Source organism: Callithrix jacchus, chromosome 1 (assembly GCF_049354715.1).
Source record: "Callithrix jacchus isolate 240 chromosome 1, calJac240_pri, whole genome shotgun sequence".
NCBI classification, from domain to species: Eukaryota; Metazoa; Chordata; class Mammalia; order Primates; family Cebidae; genus Callithrix; species Callithrix jacchus.
The window spans coordinates 122,287,980-122,312,781 of record NC_133502.1 but is presented as its reverse complement, the minus strand read 5'-3'; the positions used below and the strand labels follow the sequence as shown (position 1 = coordinate 122,312,781).

At 35.6% G+C, this 24,802-nt stretch overlaps 1 protein-coding gene across 20 annotated transcripts in view; it reads right to left on the bottom strand.

Moving 5' to 3' along the window:
- The window catches only part of CCDC171 (coiled-coil domain containing 171), a 499,054-nt gene that overhangs the window by 263,362 nt on the left and 210,890 nt on the right, over window positions 1–24,802 (bottom strand). For all 20 annotated transcript variants that reach the window (XR_008481645.2, XM_035306113.3, XM_035306098.3 and 17 more), the window contains 4 exons: window positions 23,545–23,634; window positions 22,321–22,521; window positions 19,268–19,435; window positions 17,511–17,699 (listed from right to left, as the gene is read on the bottom strand). Coding sequence is in view for 19 of the 20 variants with exons in the window: in XM_035306113.3 (XP_035162004.1) it covers window positions 17,511–17,699; window positions 19,268–19,435; window positions 22,321–22,521; window positions 23,545–23,634 (648 nt within the window). In the remaining variant the exon portion in view is untranslated. The remainder of the gene's footprint in view (window positions 1–17,510; window positions 17,700–19,267; window positions 19,436–22,320; window positions 22,522–23,544; window positions 23,635–24,802) is intronic.

The following is a 24,802-nucleotide window of genomic DNA, read 5'->3' as shown; positions in this document are numbered from 1 at the left end:
AATACAACATGAGAACTTCATGAAGCATACACAAGTTTCAACAGCCAAACTGACAAAGCAGAAGAAAGAATAACCGAGGTCGAGGATCAATTCAATGAAATAAAACGAGAAGGCAAGATTAGAGAAAAAAGCATAAAAAGAAATGAACAAAGTTTCCAAGATATATGGGACTATGTGAAAAGACCTAATCTACGTTGGATAGGTGTACCTGAATGTGACAAAGAGAATGAATCCAAGCTGAAAAAATACTCTTCAGGATATTATCCAGGAAAACTTCCCCAACCTAGCAAGGCAGGCCAATATTCAAGTCCAGGAAATACAGAGAACACCACAAAGATATTCCTCAAGAAGAGCAACCCCAAGGCACATAATCGTCAGATTCACCAGGGTTGAAATGAAGGAGAAAATGCTAAGGGCAGCCAGAGAGAAAGGTCGAGTTACCCACAAAGGGAAGCCCATCAGACTCACAGCAGATCTCTCGGCAGAAACCCTACAAGCCAGTAAAGTGGGGGCTGATATTCAACATCCTTAAAGAAAAGAACTTTCAACGCAGAATTTCATATCCAGCCAAACTAAGCTTCAGAAGTGAAGGAAAAATAAAATCCATTGAGAACAAGCAAGTACTCAGAGATTTTGTCACCACCAGGCCTTCTTTACAAGAGCTCCTGAAAGAGGCACTACACATAGAAACGAACAACCAGTACCAGCCACTCCAAAAACATACCAAATGGTAAAGAGCATAAACAAAATGAAGAATCTGCATCAACTAATGGGCAAAACAGCCAGCTAGCATCAAAATGGCAGTATGAAATCACATATAACAATATTAACCCTAAATTTAAATGGACTAAATGTCCCAATCAAAACACACAGACTAGCAAATTGGATAAAAAGCCAAAACCCATCGGTGTTACTGTATCCAGGAAACCCATCTCACATGTAAGGATACACAAAGGCTCAAAATAAAGGGATGGAGGAAGATTTACCAAGCAAATGGAGAGCAAAAAAAAGAGGAAGTTGAAATTCTTGTCTCTGATAAAAGAGATTTTAAAGGAACAAAAATCAAAAGAGACAAAGAAGGACATTACATAATGGTAAAAGGATCGATGCAACAAGAAGAGCTAACAATCCTAAATATATACGCACCCAATACAGGAGCACCCAGATACATAAGGCAAGTTCTTAATGACTTACAAAGAGACTTAGACTCCCATAGTGGGAGTCTCTTAAGAACTTTGTAAGTCACTAATAATAGTCGAGACATTAACACCCCATTGTCAATATTAGACAGATCAACCAGACAGAAAATTAACAAGAATATCCAGGACTTGAACTCAGACCTGGAACAAGCAAACCTTATAGACATTTGCAGAACTCTCCACCCCAAATCCACAGAATATACATTCTTCTCAGCACCACATCACACCTACTCTAAAATTGACCACATAATTGGAAGGAAAGCACTCCTCAGCAAATGCAAAACAACTGAAATCATAACGTCTCTCAGACCACAGTGCAATCAAGTTAGAACTCAGAACTCAGAAACCAACTCAGAACCACACAGCTTCATAGAAACTGAACTGGCTCTTGAATGTTGACTGGATAAACAACGAAATGAAGGCAGAAATAAAGATGTTCTTCGAAGCCAACGAGAACGAAGACACAACATACCAGAATCTCTGGGACACATTTAAAGCAGTTTCTGGAGGAAAATATATAGCAATAAGTGCCCACATGAGAAGAGTGGAGAGATCCAAAATTGACACCCTATTGTCAAAATTGAAAGAGCTAGAGGAGCAAGATCAAAAAAACTCAAAACCTAGCAGAAGACAAGAAATAAATAAGATCAGAGCAGAACTGAAGGAGACAGAGACACGAAAACCCTTCAGAAAATCAATAAATCCAGGAGCTGGTTTTTAGAAAAGATCAACAAAATACACAGACCACTAGCCAGATTAATAAAAAAAGACAAGAGAGAATAACCAAATAGATGTAATAAAAAATGATGAAGGGGATATCACCACAGATTCCACAGAAATTCAAACCATCATCAGAGATTATTACAAACAACTCTACGCACATAAACTAGTAAACCTGGAAGAAATGGATACATTCCTGGACACTTGCCTGCTCCCAAGCCTACACCAGGAACAAGCCGAAACCCTGAACAGACCAATAACAAGATCTGAAGTTGAGGCAGCAATTAAGAGCTTTCCACCCAAAGAAAGCCCAGGTCCAAATGGGTTCACAGCCAAATTCTACCAGACACACAAAGAGGAACTGTTACCATTCCCTCTGAAACTATTCCAAATAATCCAAAAAAAGGGAATCCTTCCCAAATCATTTTATGAGACCAACATCATCCTGATACCAAAACCCGACAGAGACTCAACAAGAAAAGAAAACTTCAGGCCAATATCCATGATGAACATAGACGCAAAAATCTTCAATAAAATACTGTCAAGCCGATTGCAACAGCACATCAAAAAGCTTATCCACCACAATCAAGTAGGATTCATCCCAGGAATGCAAGGCTGGTTCAACATACGCAAGTCTATAAACGTAATTCACCACATAAACAGAACCAAAGAAAAAAACCACATGATTATCTCAACTGATGCAGAGAAGACCTTTGACAAAATTCAACAGCCCTTTATGATAAAAACCCACAACAAACTAGGTATTGATGGAACATATCTCAAAGTAATAAAAGCTATTCATGACAAACCAACAGCCAATATCATACTGAATGGGCAAAAACTGGAAGCATTCCCTTTGAAATCTGGCACTAGACAAGGATGCCCTCTCTCACCACTCCTATTCAATATAGTACTGGAAGTTCTAGCCAGAGCAATCAGGCAAGAAAAAGAAATAAAGGGTATTCAAATAGGAAAGGAGGAAGCCAAATTGTCTCTATTTGCAGATGACATGATCATATATTTAGAAGACCCCATTGTCTCAACCCAAAAACTCCTGAAACTGATAAGCAACTTCAGCAAAGTCTTGGGATACAAAATCAATGTGCAAAAATCACAAGCATTCCTATACACCAATAACAGACTTAAAGAGAGCCAAATCAAGAATGAGCTACCATGGACAATTGCTACAAAGAGAATAGAATACCTAGGAATACAGCTAACAAGGAATGTAAAGGACCTCTTCAAGGAGGACTACAAACCACTGCTCAACGAAATAAGAGGACACAAACAGATGGAGAAACATTCCATGTTCATGGTTAGGAGGAATCAATATCGTGAAAATGGCCATACTGCCCAAAGTAATTTATAGATTCAACGTTATCCCCATCAAGCTACCAATGACCATCTTCACAGAACTGGAAAAAAACACCTTAAACCTTATATGGAACCATAAGAGAGCCCGCATAGCCAAGTCAAATTTAAGCAAAAAGAACGCAGCAGGAGGCATCACTTCAAACTATACTACAAGGCTACAGTAATCAAAACAGTATAGTACTGGTACCAAAACAGAGACATAGACCAATGGAACAGAACAGAGGCCTTGGAGGCAACGCCACACATATACAACCATCTGATCTTTGACAAACCAGACAAAAACAAGCAATGGGAAAAGGATTCCCTTTTTAATAAATGGTGTTGGGAAAACTGGCTAGCTATGTGCAGAAAGCAGAAACTGGACCCCTTCCTGGCATCTTACACTAAAATTAACTCCAGATGGATTAAAGACTTAAATGTAAGACCTGGCACCATTAAAACCCTAGAAGAAAATCTAACAAAACCATTCAGGACATAGGAGTAGGCAAGGACTTCATGACCAAAACACCAAAAGCATTGGCAACAAAAACCAAAATAGACAAATGGGACCTAAGGAAACTCCACAGCTTCTGCACGGCAAAAGAAACAGTCACTAGAGTGAATTGGGAACCAACAGAATGGGAAAAAATCTTTGCAGTTTACCCATCTGACAAAGGGCTGATATCCAGAATTTACAAAGAACTCAAACAGATTTACAAGAAAAAAACAAAGAAGCCCATTCAAAAGTGGGCAAAGGATATGAACAGACACTTTACAAAAGGCAACAAACATATGAAAAGATGCTCATCATCACTGGTCATTAGAGAAATGCAAATCAAAACTACATTGAGATACCATCTTACACCAGTAAGAATGGTGATCATTAAAACATCTGGAGACAGCAGATGCTGGAGAGGATGTGGAGAAAAAGGAACACTTTTACACTGCTGGTGGGAGTGTAAATTAGTTCAACCATTGTGGAAGACAGTATGGCGATTCCTCAAGGACCTAGAAATAGAAATTCCATTTGACCCAGCAATCCTATTACTGGGCATATATCCAGAGGATTATAAATCATTCTACTATAAGGATATATGCACATGAATGTTCATGGCAGCACTGTTTACAATAGCAAAGACCTGGAATCAACCCAAATGCCCACTGATGATAGACTGGACAGGGAAAATGTGGCACATATACACCATGGAATATTATGCAGCCATCAAAAACAATGAATTCGTGTCCTTTGTAGGGACATGGATGAACCTGGAGACCATCATTCTCAGCAAACTGACACAAGAACAGAAAATGAAATACCACATGTTCTCACTCATAGGTGGGTGTTGAACAATGAGAACACATGGACACAGGGAAGGGAGCACTACACACTGGGGTCTGTGGGGGGAGAATAGGGGAGGGACAGTGGGGGGTAGGGAGTTGGGTAGAGATAGCATGGGGAGAAATGCCAGATATAGGTGAAGGGGAGGAAGGCAGCAAATCACACTGCCACGTGTGTACCTATGCAACTATCTTGCATGTTCTTCACATGTACCCCAAAACCTAAAATGTAATAAAAATAAATAAATAAAAATCCAGATGCATAAAAAGAAAAGATCAATTAACATATAAAAAATACACATTGGAGGGCAAGGCACCGTGGCTCATGCCTTTAATCCCAGCACTCTGGGAGGCCAAGGTGGAGAGATAACGAGGTCAGGTGATAGAGACCATCTGGCTAACATGGTGAAACCCCATCTGTACTAAAAATACAAAAAATTAGCCAGGCGTGGTGGCACGCACCTGTAGTCCCAGCTACTTGGGAGACTGATGCAGGAGAATTGCTTGAATCCAGGTGGTGGAGGTTGCAATGAGCCAAGATCATGCCACTGCACTCCAGTCTGGGTGACAGAGCGAGACTCCATCTCACCAAAATAAGCACCACCAAAAAAACACCATTTGGTCTCAAAGTTTCCAATTCACTCCTGCTAGAACCCAAATCTCATTGGATATTGTGAGGTCTATTATTTCTCTATTTTAATGGGAATAGTTTGAACATTATAGTGCTTATTCATATCCCAGGCATTGTTCTAAATGCTTTACATATATTCTTTTTAATCCTTATATTGAACTATGAGGTTGGCACAGTTTTACTGATATTAAAATTGAGGTTTCGAGAAGTTACACAATTTGCCCAAACTCCTTCAGCTAGGTTTACCTAATTCTATTACCTAACTTTTTTGTCTTTACTGAACCAAGGTTCTCACCTCAGGTACCAACATCCCCACATGTCTTCCCCAGTAAAGAATTCAACATCTCCCACTATCCTCAACCTGATGATCAAGGAGAGGCTGATCTGCTCCTTTAGTACACAGGCATTAGCCTCACCACTACTTTTCACAATTTGACATGTTCTGTAGAACCCCCAGGTCCTTTGCCTTCCATCTCCCCTAACACTATTCGAATACTAACAATCTTCAGAGCCCACTTCAGGTTCTGTCTATTCTATGACTCCTTTTACTACCATTTTCATTCACACTGATCTTGACCTTCTCTGAACTTAAGTGAACTTAAGGGTCACTCAGGCATTTAACTTCTACGCTATTCATTTATTTCATGTGTGTATATCTACTCTCCCTCAAATAAAAGATTGCTAGTTCCTAGAGGTTAGGGATTATTTACTATAGTGTCTGTCACAGTGCTCTATACTCTGTAGGTATTTAATAAATATTGAAGGAATTAAATAACCCTTTATAAAATCATCCCTGATTTTGCTTAGCACAATGTTTTGCTGATAATAGACACTTAATAAATGGCCAATGAATGAAAAAATCTAAACCTAATATAAATGTTTAGAAAAAAGGAAAATACAATTTTTTTAAAATTCCAAATGTAATTTGGAACTTATCTGCATGTCAGAATTCTGGTTTAAATTAATTCTGACTTTCCATAGGGAACTACTTTCAGAGGTATTGCATTATTTACTGTGAATTATTCTTGAAGAACAAAGTCTGTTTGATTGTAAGGGTGAAAACAGCTATAAAGCAAATTTGCCTTTAAAACAAAATCCAATGTTTTCCACCTAAGGAGATTAAAGGCCAATATTTTTAAAACAAACAGAAGGAACATCACTTTCATATGGGACAAAAGCATTCCTAGTACTGAAATAACCTGCTCCTCAGTGTGTTTAATTTCAAAAAATAATATTCTCAAATTCCCCCATAAAAACATTCCAATCCTGGAGAAAAAAACATAAAAATATAGAATGCATATCCTTTGCACAGAATTCGATAGCATAACAAAAATACTAAATAATTTCACCAGTTTTCCTTTACTCTCTAATAAATTCAAAGTGCATCCATAATGGGGAGAAAGGACAGCTTTTTTCCTTAATGAATCACCGACTTATTTCCTGAAATGCATGAGCTTTGAGCGACGCCTTACTGGATTACAGCACTCTGTGAACTTTGAGACTCTAGGCCAGAAATCAGACATTTCCCTAGGGGGTAAAATTCTTTTGTATCACTCTTGCTCTCTGAGTTTTTGCTCTTTGTGTTGGCAAAAAGGCAAATTGCAAACTGGACATTCAATGACATATAGACATCAAAAGACTTCATTTAAAGTGTCTTATTTTTATAAGTTTCATATCTTGCCTTTTTAAGATATGGTAATATTTAAAAATATAACACATAAATTCACTTGCTTTCTCTATTAAATGTTTCTCTGCTCAAAAATAAGGACACTTGGCAGAAAAACTTGTACTCTCAGACATTGCTGATGGGATTGTAAAATAGGGAGGCATTTTTAAAAACAGGTTGTCGAGGGAACAATCCAAGATTCTTGGCCGATTGCTAACAACCCGGGATTGCAGCTCTCAGGAAAGGCGCGGAGGACTAGAGGACGCCACACTTTCAAACAAATTCTGATCGCTCACGGAGCAGAAGATCCCCCAGTGGAGGAAACACACGGGTGGCCAGCGCGACTCTCGTGGCCGGCGCAAGAGTTCCGTCTGCACCTCGGCACGGCAGCTCTCGGAGCAGAGAAAACAGGTTCGGAGGACCCACACGGGTCCCCAGCAGGACACCAGAGCCCAGCTTAGCGGCTGTGCCGGCACCTCGGCGCAGCAGCGCTCGGCGCAGAGTAAACGGGACCGGTTCCCCTTCTGACCGAGGTTTGGAGCCCCAGGAAGGCAGAGTCGCCTACTACGGACACAAGAAGGAAGCCAGACAGGAGAATCCTGGGCAGAAAAGCACCATCAGTTTTAACGCCGCTGCCCTGGCCCTGGGAACTAACAACCTGGACATCCACTCAAGAGACCTAATCTGAAACTTGGTAATTTCAAAGACGACAGGAGGATAAATTTACAATGACGGGAAGAAACCAGCGTAAAAAAGCTGAGAATACTCAAAGTCAGAATGCCTCTCCCTCTAAAGATGATCACAGTTCCACATCGACAATGGAACAAGGCTTGATGGAGAACGAGCGCATCCTGATGACAGAATCACTCTTCAAGGAATGGATAATAACAAACTTTGGTGAGTTAAAAGAACATGTTGTAGCCCAATGTAAAGAAACTAGGAACTTTGAAAAAAAGTTTGATGAAATCCTATTGAGAATAGACAACTTAGAGAGGACTATGAGTGAAATAATGGAACTGAAGAATACAATACAGGAACTCCGAGAAGTATGAATAGGTTTAAACACTCGAATTGTTCAAGCAGAAGAAGGGATATCAGAGGTCAAAGTCCAACTCAATAAAATAAAACGTGAAGAAAAGATTAGAGAAAAAAGGATAAAAAGGAATGAGCAAAGTCTCCAAGAAATGTGGGACTATGTGAAAAGACCAAATTTACGTTTGATAGGTGTACCTGAATGCAACGAAGAGAATGAATCCAAGCTGGAAAATACCCTTCAGGATATTATTCAGGAAAATTTTCCTAAACTAGCAAAGCAGGTCAACATTCAACCCCAGGTAATACAGAGAACACCACAAAGATATTCCTCAAGAAGAGCAACCCCAAGGCACATAATCGTTAGATTCACCAGGGTTGAAACGAAGGAGAAAATACTAAGGGCAGCCAGAGAGAGAGGTCAGGTTACCCACAAAGGCAAGCCTATCAGACTTACAGCAGATCTCTCAGCAGAAACTCTACAAGCCAGAAGAGAGTGGGGGCCAATATTCAACATCCTCAAAGAACAGAACCTTCAGCCCAGAATTTCATATCCAGCCAAACTAAGCTTCACAACTGAAGGAAAAATAAAATCTTTTATGAACAAGCAAGAACTCAGAGATTTTATTACCACCAGGCCTGCTTTACAAGAGCTTCTGAAAAAAGCATTACACACAGAAAGAAACAACCAGTATTAGCCTTTCTAAAAATACACCAAAAAGTAAAGAGCACCAACATAAAGAAGAATTTACACCAACGAATGGATAAAACAGCCAGTCAACATCAAATGGCAGTAACCCTAAATTTAAATTGACTAAATCCCCCAATCAAAAGACACAGCCAAAACCCAATGGCATGTTACATCCAGACCCGTTTCACATGCAAGGATACACAAAGACTCAAAACAAAGGGATGGAGAAAGATTTACCAACCAAATGGAGAGCAAAAATAAATAATAAATAAATAAAAAGCAGGAGTTGCAATTCTCGTATCGGATAAAATAGATTTTAAAGCAACAAAGATATAGTGGTAAAAGGATCAATGCAACAACAAGAGCTAACGATCCTAACACCCAGATACGAGACTTAGATTCAATGAGACAGAAAATTAATAAGGATATCAAGGACTCGAACTCAGATCCGGAACAAGTAAACTTAATAAATATTTATAGAGCTCTCCACTTCAAATACACAAAATATACATTCTTGTCAATACCACATCACACCTACCCATAAGTTTAAATGAAACATTGATTGGCCATTATTAATACCCAATTTTTTTCAAAATAAAGCAATATTTCCATTTACTCTCCCTCTTTCTCTTCCTCTTTCTTCCTCTCCTTTACTTATTTTTTTTTTCTTTCCTTCTCTCAAAAAAAAAGAAATCAACTTGTAAACCTCTAGATCCAGGTCAGCAATGTCTCTCTCATTGCTTGATTTCCTTCCTTCCCTTCCCTCCCTCCCTCCCTCCCTCCCTCCCCGCTTCCTCCCTTCCTTCCTTCCTTCATCCCTTCCTTCCTCCCTACCGTCCTTCTTCGCACCCTTCCTGCCTTCCTCCCCCCACCAAAAAAAAAAAAACAGTTTGTCAGTTCCTCAAAAAGTTATAGAATTATCATATAATTAGCAATTCTATCATCTAGTCTTCATACACACACGCGCGCACACACACACACACACACACACACACACACACTGTGTCTCTCTCTCTCTCTCAAGCCCCATAATGTTTATTTAATTTAAAAACACTATCTTCATTATGTAAATTTAACACATCAAAAATATATGCCAAAAATAGTATGTGCCTGTGTTTATTGTTTTGTTTCTAAAGCACTGTAGATTATGAAATACCCTTTGGATAAATCATACCCTCAAAGGAAAAGAGTTCTTCTTATCATTAGACCAGGAATAAATGTGTCAATACAGGAAAAATGTTTGGTTTGCTGATTGTTAAAAGATACTACCTCTGACTGTTTGGAAAATCAGCAATATTATCTCGAAATTCTGATCTGTCCCATGTTTCCCTTCATTCTGTGCTTTCAGATCCTGGCAACAGGGCCCAGGTTGGTGCCAGTCTCTTCTATGAAGCCTGCTCAAACTTTAACCATCTCTTCTCAATTTATAGCATTCTTTTGGCAACTAATTATGTACAGCCTATGATAAACCTTATCTTATTTACTTTTTTCATATATCTCCCCAAGTGTATATTTTATACTTTTTGAGAAAAAAACTATATAGTATACCTCTTTGGTAGTATCATAGCATGAAACACAGTGTACTATGTATTTCGTATATTAACATATTTTTTATTAATATTGACTAAATTATGTAAAATTGTCTTGATATTCTTATCTAGAGTAGCAATTTTATGATATTGTACATTAAAACGAGTTTCTTAGGAAAGAAACTCTGAGAAATACAAATTAAGAGAACTATCATTTGTGGGTGGCTGACAATGTTGCACTATTTAGCCTTTTCATACATTAACATGTTTAAACATTAATTAATCAAGAATCACTTAAAAATATGAGTTCAGATCAGGCACAGTAGTTCATGCCTGTAATCCTAGCACTTCGAGAGGCCAAGACAGGCATATGGCTTGGAAAAACACGGCAAAACCCTATCTCTAAAAAAATTAGCCAGCTGTGGTGGTGCATGCGTATAGTCCCATCTATTCAGGAAGCTGAAGTGGGAGGATCACTTGAGCTCAGGAGGTCAAGGCTGCAGTGAGCAGAGACTGCAGCATAGCACTCTACCTGGATGACAGAGTGAGACCCTGTTTCAAAAAAAAAAAATGTGGGTTAGGCACCGTGGCTCACACTTGTAATCCCAACACTTTGGGAGGCCAAGGCAGGCTTATTCCTTGAGCCCAGGAGTTCAAGACCAGCCTGGACAAACACTGTCTCTACTAAAAAAAAAAAAAAAAAAATACAAAAATTAGCAGAGTATGGTGGTGTGCCCTGTAGTCCCAGCTACTTGGGAGACTGAGGTCGGGGGATTTCTTAAGCCTGGGAGGTTGAAGCTGCAGTTAACTCTGCACATAACTGCCCTCTAGCCTGAGCAACATAGTAAGACACTATCTCAAAAAAATAAAAGGGAATATGAGTTCCATAAATATGAAACTGAGATGTCATTAGACCTATTTTCAGGTATTGCTTTATAAGTAAAAACAGCATATAGTTCTAAAAGAAACAGTATTACATTATAATGCAAAAGAGACTGGAAGATAAAGACTGGAAGGAAGGAAGATAATTTCAATGTATTAAAACAGTCCATTACATTCACTTTGTAATTTCTAAATGCCAAGCAATGGGCTACACATTTACATATGGTTATCTTTATTCTAATCTTGTCCCTAGAACTTCCTTATTACACAAGTAAGAAGTATCAGTTGTCTGAACCTTAGATTTCTCACTTGTAAAATAGAAGTGATACTTAAATAACCTATCTCGTATGTCTGTGGTGGGGCTTATGTAAGAAGACACATGCAAAATATGCAAAAGCATCGAAAATTATATTAAGCACTATGCAAATTCAGCTGCTAATATTATAATTAACAAAAACAATATCTGTAGCAATTATTTGAAAAGTGGTCAGAAGACTTCCAAAATTTCATTAGAGGTATCCATTCCCATGGACTCACAGTACATCAGAACACAGTGTGCACCACATGATTGTATCTAACTCTGTGAATCATTGCAGGCTAGCATGCATACATTAAGGAATTATCACCTCCAACAATACCAATAAGCTCTACTTTATCTCTGAATATTCTTGGAGTTCAATTATGAAGAAAAAAGCTTCAACATTTAATAACACTTTTATGATTCACTGGGTTTCTTGCCAAATACACTCTCAATACCATGGTAAAAGAAGAGTAAAATGCAATATAGCACAATGAACCTGAATTTCCTTGAGTTTTGTTCTCCATCTAAACTCACTTGATTTTACTAAAACGTCAAATAAATCTGAAGTGTTTACAATAAACATTACATCAAGGGTAACCTTTACTTAACTGACAGTAAAAAAACTTTACTTCTAAAAAGGAAGTTCTCGTTCCAATAACTGTATCTTTTTCAAATAGAAAAGAAACAAGAACAAGATTTTGTACTAAAATTACAAAAGCAAAGTTAGTAAATGGAATAGTATGTGGCACTGGGCCCAGATACTTTCGTAGGCATAGACACTTGAGATACATTTACATGATGGCTCCAACGTATTTAAATTCAAGAACTGCCCAACATGTGGCTAGCAAACTTTACCCAATGCTAAAAACATGCTGTGATAGTAAAACCAGGCTGCCTTCTCTACAAATTTCATTTTTCTAGTAGCATTTACACTAATTGTTTTAAAGCTTATACATTTAAAAAGTCAGTAATATTAGATTCTTACAAATATTACTTTTTAAATATCTAGTACATTTTTCTCAGATAAAAGCAATCAAATTCAAATATTATTTTTTAATTTTAATATATTGGTTTTTAGTAATCACTTCTTTACAATGGCCGAACATTAAACACAAGACTCTAAGAATGAGTCATTTGTTTCCCAGCAGATGAAATGTGCTTATGGTTATGTGCATCTGACACCAAACATCCTATAAAACTCATAATCCTACATAACAACTGTGGATTTTTTTCCCCTGCAGATTTTCAACATAATTTTTGAAAATGTATTAAATAATATAAAATGGAAACTTTTTATTTGCATTGTACTTTTGGGGATAAAAGGTATAGAATTAATCATTACAAAACTTCCTAAAATAAAATTTACAGGTCCTATAAAATGTATTATAATAGAAGTTTACCAAATATAAAACCAAAACAAATCACTGCCAATTTATAATAGTAATGGACTTTTAGGAATAATGAAAATGATCATTTCAATTTGTAGACATATGGGTCAAAGACTAAGGTGTTACAAATTCTTCAGAGAAAAGTCTTCAGCGAGAGCCTCTCCTAAAACATTAGCATTTGTGATGCCTGATTCTCTTCAAAAAGTGAACTGCAGCTGAGTACAGCGGCTCATGCCTGTAATCACACTTTGGGAGGCCAAGTTAGGAGGATCACTTGAGGCCAGGAGTTAGAGACCAGCCTGGGCAACATAGAAATGAGTGAGACCTCATCTCTACAAAAAAAAAATTTTAATAAAATTAGTTGGGCATGGTAGTGCACGCCCACAGTCCCAGCTACTTCGCAGGCTAAGGTGAGAGGACCACTTGACCCCACGAGGTTAAGGCTGCAATGAGCTGTGATTGTGCCACCGTACTCAAGTCTGGGCAACAGGGTGAAAGTCTGTTTCAAAAAGAGAAAAAAGTGAATTGCTTGCCTTCCTGTAGATTTCAAAGAGTTCAGGACACTGATGAAAAAATAAGTTGAAAGACTCACACTACCTGATTTTAAGACTCAGTAAAAGGTTAGAGTGATTAAATCAGTATAGTATTGAAGAAAAAAAAAAAGAATTAGATACATAAATAAACGGGACAGACAAGGAAGTCTAGAGATAGACTGCCACAAACAGTGAACTGATTTTGATAAAGGTGCAAAGGCAATTCAATAAAAAAACAGTTACTTCAATAATGGTACTGGAATGGATATGAATATGAAAAAAAACTTACCTCAATCCATACCTCACACCTTTACAAAAACTAACTCAAGATAGATCATAGACCTAGATGTAAAACTTAAAACTATAAAACATATAGCAAAAATAGGAGAAAATCTTGGTGCCTATAATCTTAGGCAAAGAGTTCTTAGATGCAATGTCAAAAGTACAATCCAGAAAAGAAATTCATAAGTGGGTCTCATCAAAATTTGAAACATTTGCTTTGCAAAAGTACTGCTAAAAGAACAGTAGAAAATATTTACAAATCATATATCTGACAAGTGACTTAAACCTGAGATATGTAAATAAGCCTCAAAATTTGACAGTAAGAAAACACACAACCCAATTAAAAACTGAACAAAATACCTGAACAGATAATTCACCAAAAAAAGTACACAAATAGCAAATAAACACATAAATAAATGCTTAATTTATTAGGCAGTGGGGAAAATGTAAATCAAAATCACAACAACATGGCACTACACACCTATTATAATGGGCAAAATTCGAAAGAAAAAATGATAAAGCCATACGTTGGCACAGGTGCAGAGCAACCTGAATCTATTACATTGCTAGCAAGAGTGCAAAATGGTATAGTCACTTTGAAAAACAATTGGCTCACGCCTGTAATCCCAGCACTTTGGGAGGCTGAGGCGGGCGGATCACAAGGTGAAGAGATCGAGACCATCCTGGTCAACAGGGTGAAACCCCGTCTCTACTAAAAATACAAAAAATTAGCTGGGCATGGTGGCACATGCCTATAATCCCAGCTACTCAGGAGGCTGAGGCAGGAGAATTGCCTGAACCCAGGAGGCAGAGGTTGCAGTGAGCCGAGATCGCGCCATTGCACTCCAGCCTGGGTAACAAGAGTGAAACTCCGTCTCAAAAAAAAAGAAAAACAATTTAATAGTTGCTTAAGTTACACTTACCATATAACCATATATACACTTACCATATAATCTAGAAATCAAACTCCTAAGTATTTACCCAAGAGAAATGAAAATGTGACCATACAAAAACCTTTTTATAGATGTTTAAAGCATCTTTACTCATAATTGCCAAAAGAATAAAAGTAATCCAAAGGCTGATCGGCAAGTATTTGGATAAAATTTTACAGCCATATGATGAGATATTATTCAGCAGTAAAAAGGAATGAACTACTGATACATGCAACAATGTGACTGAATCTCAAATATATTTTGCTAAGTGAAAGTAACCAGACCCAAAAGGCTATATACTGTATGATTCCATTTATATGACATTCTGGAGAGGGCAAAACTATACAGATAGACAAGTCTGTGGTTTCTAAATATGGCCAACTGTTTTTTCACAAAGGTACCGAGGCAATTCAGCCAGAAAAGTACTGAACAAATGATGTGGGAACAATAAATTAAGGGGGGAAAATGAAACTCTACCTAACATCACACACAAAAATTAATTTGAGAGGGATCACAAACTTAGACATGAAAGCTAAAACTATGAAACTTCTAGAAGAAACAAGAGATTATCTTCCCAACCTTGGAGTACAGAAAAATCATTTCACGTATATAAACAGCCAAAAGTGAAAAAGATTTTTAAGTTGGACTTCTTCAAAATTTTAAAACTTATGATCATCAAAAGAAACACTGAAAAGGCAGGCAAGAGATTCAGAAAAAATATTATTGTGATGCATATATATGACAAAGAACATGTATCCAGGATATATAAAGAACTCTTAGAAATCAACAGTTAAAACACAAATATTTCTATTTTTACATGAGAAAATAGAAGAGACACTGTACAAATGAAGATATACAAATAGCCAGTAAGTATATGAAAGGTACTCAGCATCATGAATCACCATAAAAATGCAATTGTAAACTGCAATGAAACATCATTTTAAAACCACTATAATGACTATAATTTAAAAGACTGACAATACCAAGCACCACAGAGGATGTAGAACAATAGAAACTTACATATTTTGCTGGTGGGAATATAAAAATGACACCGGTATTTTTTTTAAAACTTCTGACAGTTTCTTATGAACACACATATATCCCATGACCTGTCAACTGCACTTTAGTAGTTAACCAAGAGAAATAAAAACATATGTTGACAAAAGATTTCTACAATAATGTCTGTGGCAATTTTATTTACAATGTCTAAAACACAGAAACAATTCAAATATCCATCAACCCACAGCCCATCAAATAGTGGTGCTGTGATAAAATGGAATGCTACATGACCACAAAGAAGAATGAAGTACTGATACACACAACAACATAAATGACATTATGTTCAGGACATTAATGTTGAGTGAAATTAGGTAAACACCAATGACTTCTGAATGATTCCACTTACAGGAAATTCAAGAACAGGTGAAAACTAATCTATGATGACAGACATCATAACAATCGTTGCCTATGAGGCATAAAACTGACTGGAAGAGAGCACAGGAGAACATTCTAGGTAATGAAAATGTTTGAAGTCTTAAATGGGGTAATGATCACATGCATGTTTACATTGATCAAAACATCAGACTGTAGTTACCACGGTCTAGGAAGGGTGTGTTGGGGGAGGGAAGGGATGAAGAGAGGTAGGTTAATGGGTACAAACATACACTAAGATGGAAAGAATAAGGCCTACTGTTCAATAGCCCAGTAGGGTGACTATATTAACAACAATATGTTGTATATATTAAAATAGCCAGAAGAGAAGATTTGAAATGTTCCCAACACAAAGAAATGATAAATGTTCAAGGTGATAGATATCCTGCTCTAGCTTGAGCATTACACTCTATGCATGTATCAAAATATCACATGTACCCCATAAATACGTACATATATTACATATCAAATAAACACTTTTTTAAAACATCAAACTATACACATAAGATCTGTGCACTTCACTGTATATCAGTGTTACCTCTACAAAATTAAAATAAATAGTTTAGGTCTTTTACTTCAATAGCAGAAAATGTAGAGCATATAATATTGTAGTCTGCATTCAATGAAAAAATTACTACTTTTAGATGGTAGATTTGTTGATTCACTCAAATTCATAGAGAAAGGCAAAAGTTCATAAAGGAGCTTTAAATTAGGGGATACAGAATGGCCTGATTTTATGCCCTCTGAAACCAGTTATTGGCAAATAAAACATAATCATAATAATAATTTTATTTATATGTGTGTGTATATATATATATATTTATGTAGTTTGGTTATTTTTTAGACTTGCCAATATAAGCATGAATGGATCATATAAAAGGGTTAAATAATCAACCATGGGAAGAATATACAACCTTCTGGTTCCTAAGTATCCTAACTTAGGAACAAAAGTGACCTATTAGTAAATTCAGTGCCAAAAAAGTATATCCTATCATCCTGTTATTCCTGACTGGGTGAGGATGATAGTTAATGATATAAATAACGTTGACAATAATTTGCATAGAAAATACATGGTTATGTTAACAACCCATAACTTCTACTCTCAGTCAAGATATAATACATAATACAACTCAAAGTGAATTACTTTTGATACATGGCCTACAACTATAATGCTAGTTCTTATATAATGTCAGTAGGCATAAGAGATTTTAACCCCAAATAAATTTAAATGATGGTTCACATAGGAACCTCCATAAATGGAGTAAACCAGATAAAAGAATACCTACACTAAAACTGACAATATATTACCAAATAGTTTGACCTTTCATTTTAAAAATAAGTAAAGGAAATACAATTTTAGCATTTAATTAGCTGATCAATGCATTTGGGGATATTTTAATCAAAAACCCATATATTTCCAAACTTACATGAAAAACAATCCTTAATATAAACACACATACACACACATATGTGTGTGCATCTAAACAAGTTCTATGATGTTAAGAAGCTTAAACTGATTTAGCATTGTTACTAGAAGAAAAACACTTCATATGGTTACAACGAGTAATCCATTTTTTAAAGCTCTTTGTAATGGTAGCATACCTGTGCCCTCTTCTGCACCTCCAGGAGGAGTTCAGAATACTGCAGCTCCAGTTCCTTCTTTTGTTTGTGCCAGCAGCTCTCTTGGGCTTTGATCTGTTCTGCCACTTTGGTAAAGGTGTCTTCCTGAGTCTGCTGAAGCTCTCTCATTGTGTCCGACTTGTTTTTACAGATATACTCTAAATGGCTTATCTATATGGGGAGATGCAACAGATAAGGAAATATGCTCACAAGCCATTTCTTTGTGTCATCTCCCCCAATAAAACACCCAAAATGGTCTAATTTATTTTATTCCTTAAAATCATATAAAAATTGTAACATAAAATGTAAATAAATTTTTTAAAAAAGAAAATAGCAGAGCAAATTGCCATACTTTAGCAGAAAATAGTGTCATTTGTATACTTAGATGGCAAATTTTTCATCTTCTCTTTCTAATGAAGTTACTTATTCTATAATTAATTTGATTGTGATTGAGAAAGATACTGTTACTTCTGAAATCAAGGCTCCAGCTATTCAAATACTTCAATGGAAAAGAAAGTAAATAAGATTTTTTAAATCTGCAAACAGTTTCATGAAATGAAGCAGAATGTTGTAACCATTTTTTGTTTCACATTCAAACACTAGAAAGAAAATGCTCATTTTCTAAAATGTATGACTATTAAAGATGTTTTGAAACAATAAAAACTAGTAAAAACATTATACCATCTCATAGAGTTAAACACATTCATTTTAATTATCTGTAATTTTCAAATCCATTATGTACACATTCACAATCATGAATAGCCTCTGTAACTCTCACAATTTATTCCCTCATTTCTCAGCCCTACATCTCAGTGTCTATGGTTGTGTTTGTCAATAAGACCAAGATAAAATGCTCAATAATAAAAAAATAACACTCTGATATTGGGTCAATATGCTGTTTTATTACTTGAACAGAATTTTTTTTTTTTAACTTACGGGACAGTTTTTTTCTTCTTGTCCCTTAAGAGCAAATGTCATTTTAACTAAGACCTGGAAACTAGACCACATAAACACAATTCTGACCAGTTCAATAGACCCAGGATAAGAACAAATGTCTTTAATGGTGGCATACGATGATCTTCTAAGCCACTGCTATATTCTATAACCAAAAGCAGGTTTTTAAATACTTGTTGGAGACTGAATTCCTAGGCTTGTGAGATAGTAATGCTATCATAAAGGTCTACTATACTCTCCTACAAAATACACTTTTTACATTCTAAAGCATGGAATGAGTTTTCTAATATATGCTTTGTTGTATTTCAAGAAGCAAATCATAAGCATATAATTTAAAATGTTTAAGTGCTTTTAAAATAACACCTCATATTTCCTAAGCAAAGAATTTTAAGATGTTTTTGAATAACTGTACCCTGTTTCTATTTTATGCTAACATAAAGAGTTGGTTTATTAATGCAAATGACTAAGTTCTTTGAATTGCTTCATCAGTAAGATTAATTTATTTTCTTTTAATTAGGTCCCTGTGGCTAATACTGGCTAGTAGTATTAGCATGTCCTGCACAGAAAGTGGAGCTTAGAGACTTCATACAGACTTCAGTCACATTTACATGCCCACAGCAATGGCATCAAACTGAGTTGTAGACAAGCCATAATTAATGGTATTGAATTATTAACATCCAAATTCTTTTTGAAATAAGATGAATGTCAGCCCCTCTTAATGATACTGTGATGTGGACAAATGTCACTGAATTTAATAGAGGTATCTGGTGCCTGAGGACAGTTACCTTCTCATTAGCCCTGTTGAGGTCTGCAATCAGGGCATCAACATTCTCCTGCAAGACTGCACAAAGCTCAGACCAAGAGAATTTATCCAGCATGCCTTCTGGTTGTTTTATGAGCACACAGCCTGCTACCAAGTGCTGATACAAGGTGTGAAGGAAGGTTAGCTTATCCTGCAGGAAAAAAAAAAAGAAAAATTAATTCCTGAATATAAACATTGTAAGAAGTAAAATACATAGTACAAACAGTGAAGAATTTCGAAAACCTGAAAAGAAATTACAATACTACTCAGAATATTTTACAAGTCTCAGAATATTTTATGACTTTTTTAATATTCAAAACTAAGCACCAGATAGAACATTTGGAATTGCTTACACTTGGTATTCGAAACCAAAATCTAAAGTCTAGAAGCCAGAAGACCAAGATTCATCCATAGTTCTGCTACTGATGAGGTTGTGATTTGAGTAAACACCTGTTCAGGCCTAAGTTTCCTTAGCTATCACACGAGGTGTCAGGATTGAACTTGTTTATAAGCCTATATAAATGTAACTCAATATAGTAATTCTATAATTTAATATTTACATTTGCCAAAAACAGATACTACTTGTCAAAAAACAATACAGAAAAAAAGAGTGTTATTCTACTCTGATGAAGAAAATTATACCAATATCTGTACTTTACATGGACACAGTTACTCAGGCTTCTTCTTCTTCCAGAGATTTCAGTTTACTTACTACTTATAGGAAAGCTATCCCAAGCCCCTTAGGCAAAGCAGATAGTGATATGAAAGATATGGAAGATGGGCTCATTTGTTTTCTCCACTTATAAGTTCATATAGTATTTGGCACACTGGGCATTTGTAGTTGTTTAAATATTATAAAGTAATAGCAAAAAATGAATATAGCTGCTCAAGACATACTTTCAAAAATGTCCAATTAGAAATATGCTTTTTAAAAGTTCTTTAAAATTATATTACCACTTTGGTAATTAAACTATCCAGTGCTGAATGACTTAGAAACACTATGCTACAGAATTTGTATAGAGCAGATCACATTTGAACACACGAGGAGAATTTACTTACTATAATGTCAAATAGCTCTCTTTATAAGGTGTTTCATCTGTAAAGTCCCAAAACATGGAACTCAAAGACAAGGTAATTATGGAACTATAAAATGAATAGTTCATACAGATATAATAAGTTTCCTCAAGATTTTTTAATATATCAAAAGGAAGAAAATTTTTAAGGGGGACAAATGTAAAAAGAAAAATTTAGAAAGTCTGTTACAGATTTTTTTAAAACTGAATATAGCATATGCAAAAGTTTTATGTTATAGAGAATATTTTCTTACAAATATCAAAATGTATATCTTTAATTCACTATGTATATCACCTTACTTTTTTCCAAATGCAGTAATTTTAAAATGGAAAATTTTGAAAATGTGGTTACAACAACAAATATAAAAAATCAGATTTTTTTCACAAATATGCTATGCCTTTTCAAAAGCAGTTAATGATGACTTTTGCATTTTTAACTAGGTCAAAATGTTTTAAAGTCTTACTAACTATAACTTAACAAATGCATAAAAATCTTCCTCCTGTATTTTGCCTAGTGATCACGTTCATCCTCAAGGAAGTTCATCCTTAAGGATAATTCCTTGTGTGTCGCTATTATGTCCTTTTTGCTTGGGCTGTGATAAACCAAGCATGATAATCATCCATTTGGCATGAAAAGAGAATCCAAAATCCAAAATCAATTCACACATGTTGAACCCAACCACAGTGCTGTAGACATGCTGACTTTACAATACAGTCAGGCTTCTAGTTTCCTTTACTTTAATCATTATCTGATGTGTAGAGCAATTCCAACCCCTTCATGTGGACACAATTTAAATCCCAGACTGTAAAAAGAGTGGAAAGAATGTTTCCTTTTTACTCTCTTGGCATTCATGTTCATATTTGTTGGAGTAATGAACTCAATATGCAGGATGACTTAGATAAACCAGTTCCACTAGCTAGCCTAGCTCTATAACCCATAGGTAAAAAGAACTAGAAGACAATTCCATTCACACAGGCTCACACAAAATAAGAAACTTGTGTCATAATATTTTTATAAGCCATTAATAAACAAAAATCGATAGGCAACTCTCCAGGGTGTCTAAATGAAAAGTTTTAATTTTACGGGACTTTTATTTTTCTAAATTTTTATTAACATCCTATAATTATACAGAGTAAGGAGGCTGTCTGTTAAAGTTGATATTATTACTGTTTTACAAATAAGGAAACTAGGCTAGGCATGGTGGCTCATACCTGTAATCACAGCACTGTAGGAGGCCAAGGAGGGAGGATCACCTGAGGTCAGGAGTTCAAGACTAGTCTGGCCAACATGGTGAAACCCCATTTCTACTAAAAATACAAAAATTAGCCAGGCATGGTGGTAGGCACCTGTAATCCCAGCTACTTGGGAGGGTGAGGCAAGAGAATCACTTGAACCTGGGAGGCAGAGGTTGCAATGTGCCCAGATGGCACCACTCCACTCTAGCCTGGGCAACAGAGCGAGACCTTGTCTCAAAAAAGAAAACAAATAAGGAAACTAAGAGTGACGACACTAAGCTGTACAGCTTGTTCACAGCCACACTATTTATAAGCAGAAGTATCAGAATGCAAGTACAGGTCTATCTGATTACAAAATACTTATTCTTTCCACCATGTCAATCTACCAAGCTATTGAAATAAAAAATAATTTTGTCATTGGCAAACAGGCAAATCTTGAAAGGACTGTTAGGCGCATAGTTACTTGAGTTACAATGGTCTAAAAGTCCAAAAAGATAGTTGTACAAATGATAAAAAAAATTAGTTGTGCAAGTTATAGTATTTCTCTCATAAAAGAGAACAACACAAGAGTAATGAAATGAGTAATTTTGCAGCTGTCATGAACATTTCAAAATACTCTGCTTAGAAAAATTTTCTTAATTAAACACAAGTAAAAATAGTCACTTGATGTATAACACTGAGATTAGAGAAAGGCCTTTCCTGACAGTCATTTAGTCTCAAGTAATACCTCAGCATCCTTATGAAAAGCCTGGGAAATCTTCTGCAGTTCACTTTCGGACTGGACTGCTCGAGCCTTTTCTTTCTCCCAACAGTGTAGCACATTTTGTAGTTCCACTTTTAAAGTGTTTATTAAAGCCTCTCGGTCTGCACATTTAGTGTGTAAATGACTTAACTCTTTATTGACATCAGCCAGTTTATCCTGAAGTTCCTGTCATAGATACCAAATAAAGAGACTGTAGAAAGGCCAGCCAATAAGGGGTGACGGGACACTAGTATAAAATACATATTGAAAATTTTCAGAGCTTTAAAATGAAAGAATCACAAAGGCAAACAAGCATCTGCTTAAATTAAAATATTTTACTGAATGTATTTTCTAAATATATCTTAGCTCAAAAATTAGAATATTTGTTATGTTTGAACATTTACATAAAATGTTAATATGATGGCTTATTCCAAAAAGTTCTTTCAAGGAAGTTCTTTCAATCTATTTTAAAAAATAACACTGTCGTTCAAAATTTTTTAAATATTTTTAAAATAAATATCTTACACTTAATATAAGAACATTTACTTTCCAATGACATTCCAAATACTTTCAGAAATCCCAAATATGTAGCACAAAATTCTGCTGAACTGTTTATTCCTTAAACCTAACAAATTCTATTGAAGTGTGTCCATGACATACCCAACATGAAACAACACAATAAAACTCCAGCAATACTGAGAAACTTCTGAGAGTTGACTCAGTATAATTTTGCAGAGATGTAGTACATAAAACCAACACAGAAACTAAAATAAACTATCATCCTGGACCTTAGCCAGGTGTGGTCTCAGCCCATTAACAGACGTGATATACTGAAAACAATGGCTCCACCCTAAAATGATGAAAACTGACTCCAAATACGGATGTGCTTATGTAAAATATGTTTAATATGTACCTAAGGTTGGACATTTAATCTTAAATAATTATTTGAATCTCATAATGTATTATAATTAAATCTGAGAAACAAATTTTCCTTTAACCAAAATAATTTCCAAACAAGTTTTATTTTTTTAATGAAAAAACATTCTTGTTACTCTTGATCAACAAGAAAAAATTAAAATTGTATACAAACATAATTTAAAAAATAGAAGTATATATTTTCAGGTACCTCAATATCTCTACATTAAAATATTCCCTAGATAACTGTATGTGTTTCTTAATACAAAAGGTAAAAGTTATTCTAAATAATACCTTTATATTTTTAGTGTGAGAGTCTATCTTCTGTTTCGTAGAATCAAGTTCATTACATGCCTTTTCCTTAGCATCATTCATGCTGTTTAGCTGATGAAAGAAAATGTAAGTAACTTTTTTACATTTTACAAGGATGGGTAACTGAAAAGCTAATCTTTAAGTGCTTTTTATGCAATGACTTAAATACAAATTTTTCAATAGTAATTAAGAGTCTTTTAAAAATTATTTCTTTTAGTTAAATGCTATATAGCTTCTGTCACAAGTTCACATGGCTAAAAAGAAAAGAAAGCATTCAAGCTTAAAATATCACTGATGTTACTGTATTTTTACTACACATCCAGATAAAGGATTTCATTCTTATGATAAACAAATACAACTTTATTCTTAAAATCCTACTGGACCAAAATGCCAGAAGCAGTGGCATCTATAAGGAAAGAAAAGAGAACAGAGCAGAAGACTGTTCTTTATATACATCATGAGGGTATTCACTGGTCTCTCACTCCATATGACAACTTCAGGGTCGGTCACATGCAGTCCTACTGGGAAGGCTTGTGGCAGGTCATCAGTTGGTCCTGCACCGCTTGTGATTTATTTTCTTTGACAGTTCATTCTTCTTTCTGTCAGACTGCTCTTTTTGCTTTCTTTGCAGCCACCCCCTTGGTCTCCCCACTGCTGTCTCTGGCACTGGTTCACAACAAAGCGCATTACTAAGCCAAAGCCTGCTGAGTCGACTTTTCAACTGTGCTGAGGATCATGTGACATTCATCCTCCCAAATAACAATTCGCTGTGGGTAATATGTTCCTAGTTACCCTGCAGCTTCCAGACCTAGGCTTCAGAAGAGTTTCATAAACTACTAACAATACAGGTTGTTTTGTCTCACAGGGAAAGACTTCATAATATCTGTTCTTCATAGAAATTTAATTATTTCAATGGTCATTTTCTTTTATGCCTTCTGAACAATTACCAAGGGTATTAAGAAGACTCACTTTTTCTTCTTTGTTCATCTTAGCAAGCTAAAATAAAATAAGTCACATCTGAAATGTGAAACGTACACATTTTCTGGCCTTTATATTATATGAAAGAAAGAGATAAACACAAGGATAAACTCAAAATTCCATGCTATGTGACTTGTCTTTGACTCTAACAATCTGTTGTTTTGCTAACTAATTGTATTTAATGTAATTACTTTATATGCTAATTTGACAAGATGTAACTAGACAAACTCTTCAATTTTTAAAGCATGAATTCATAAAACAT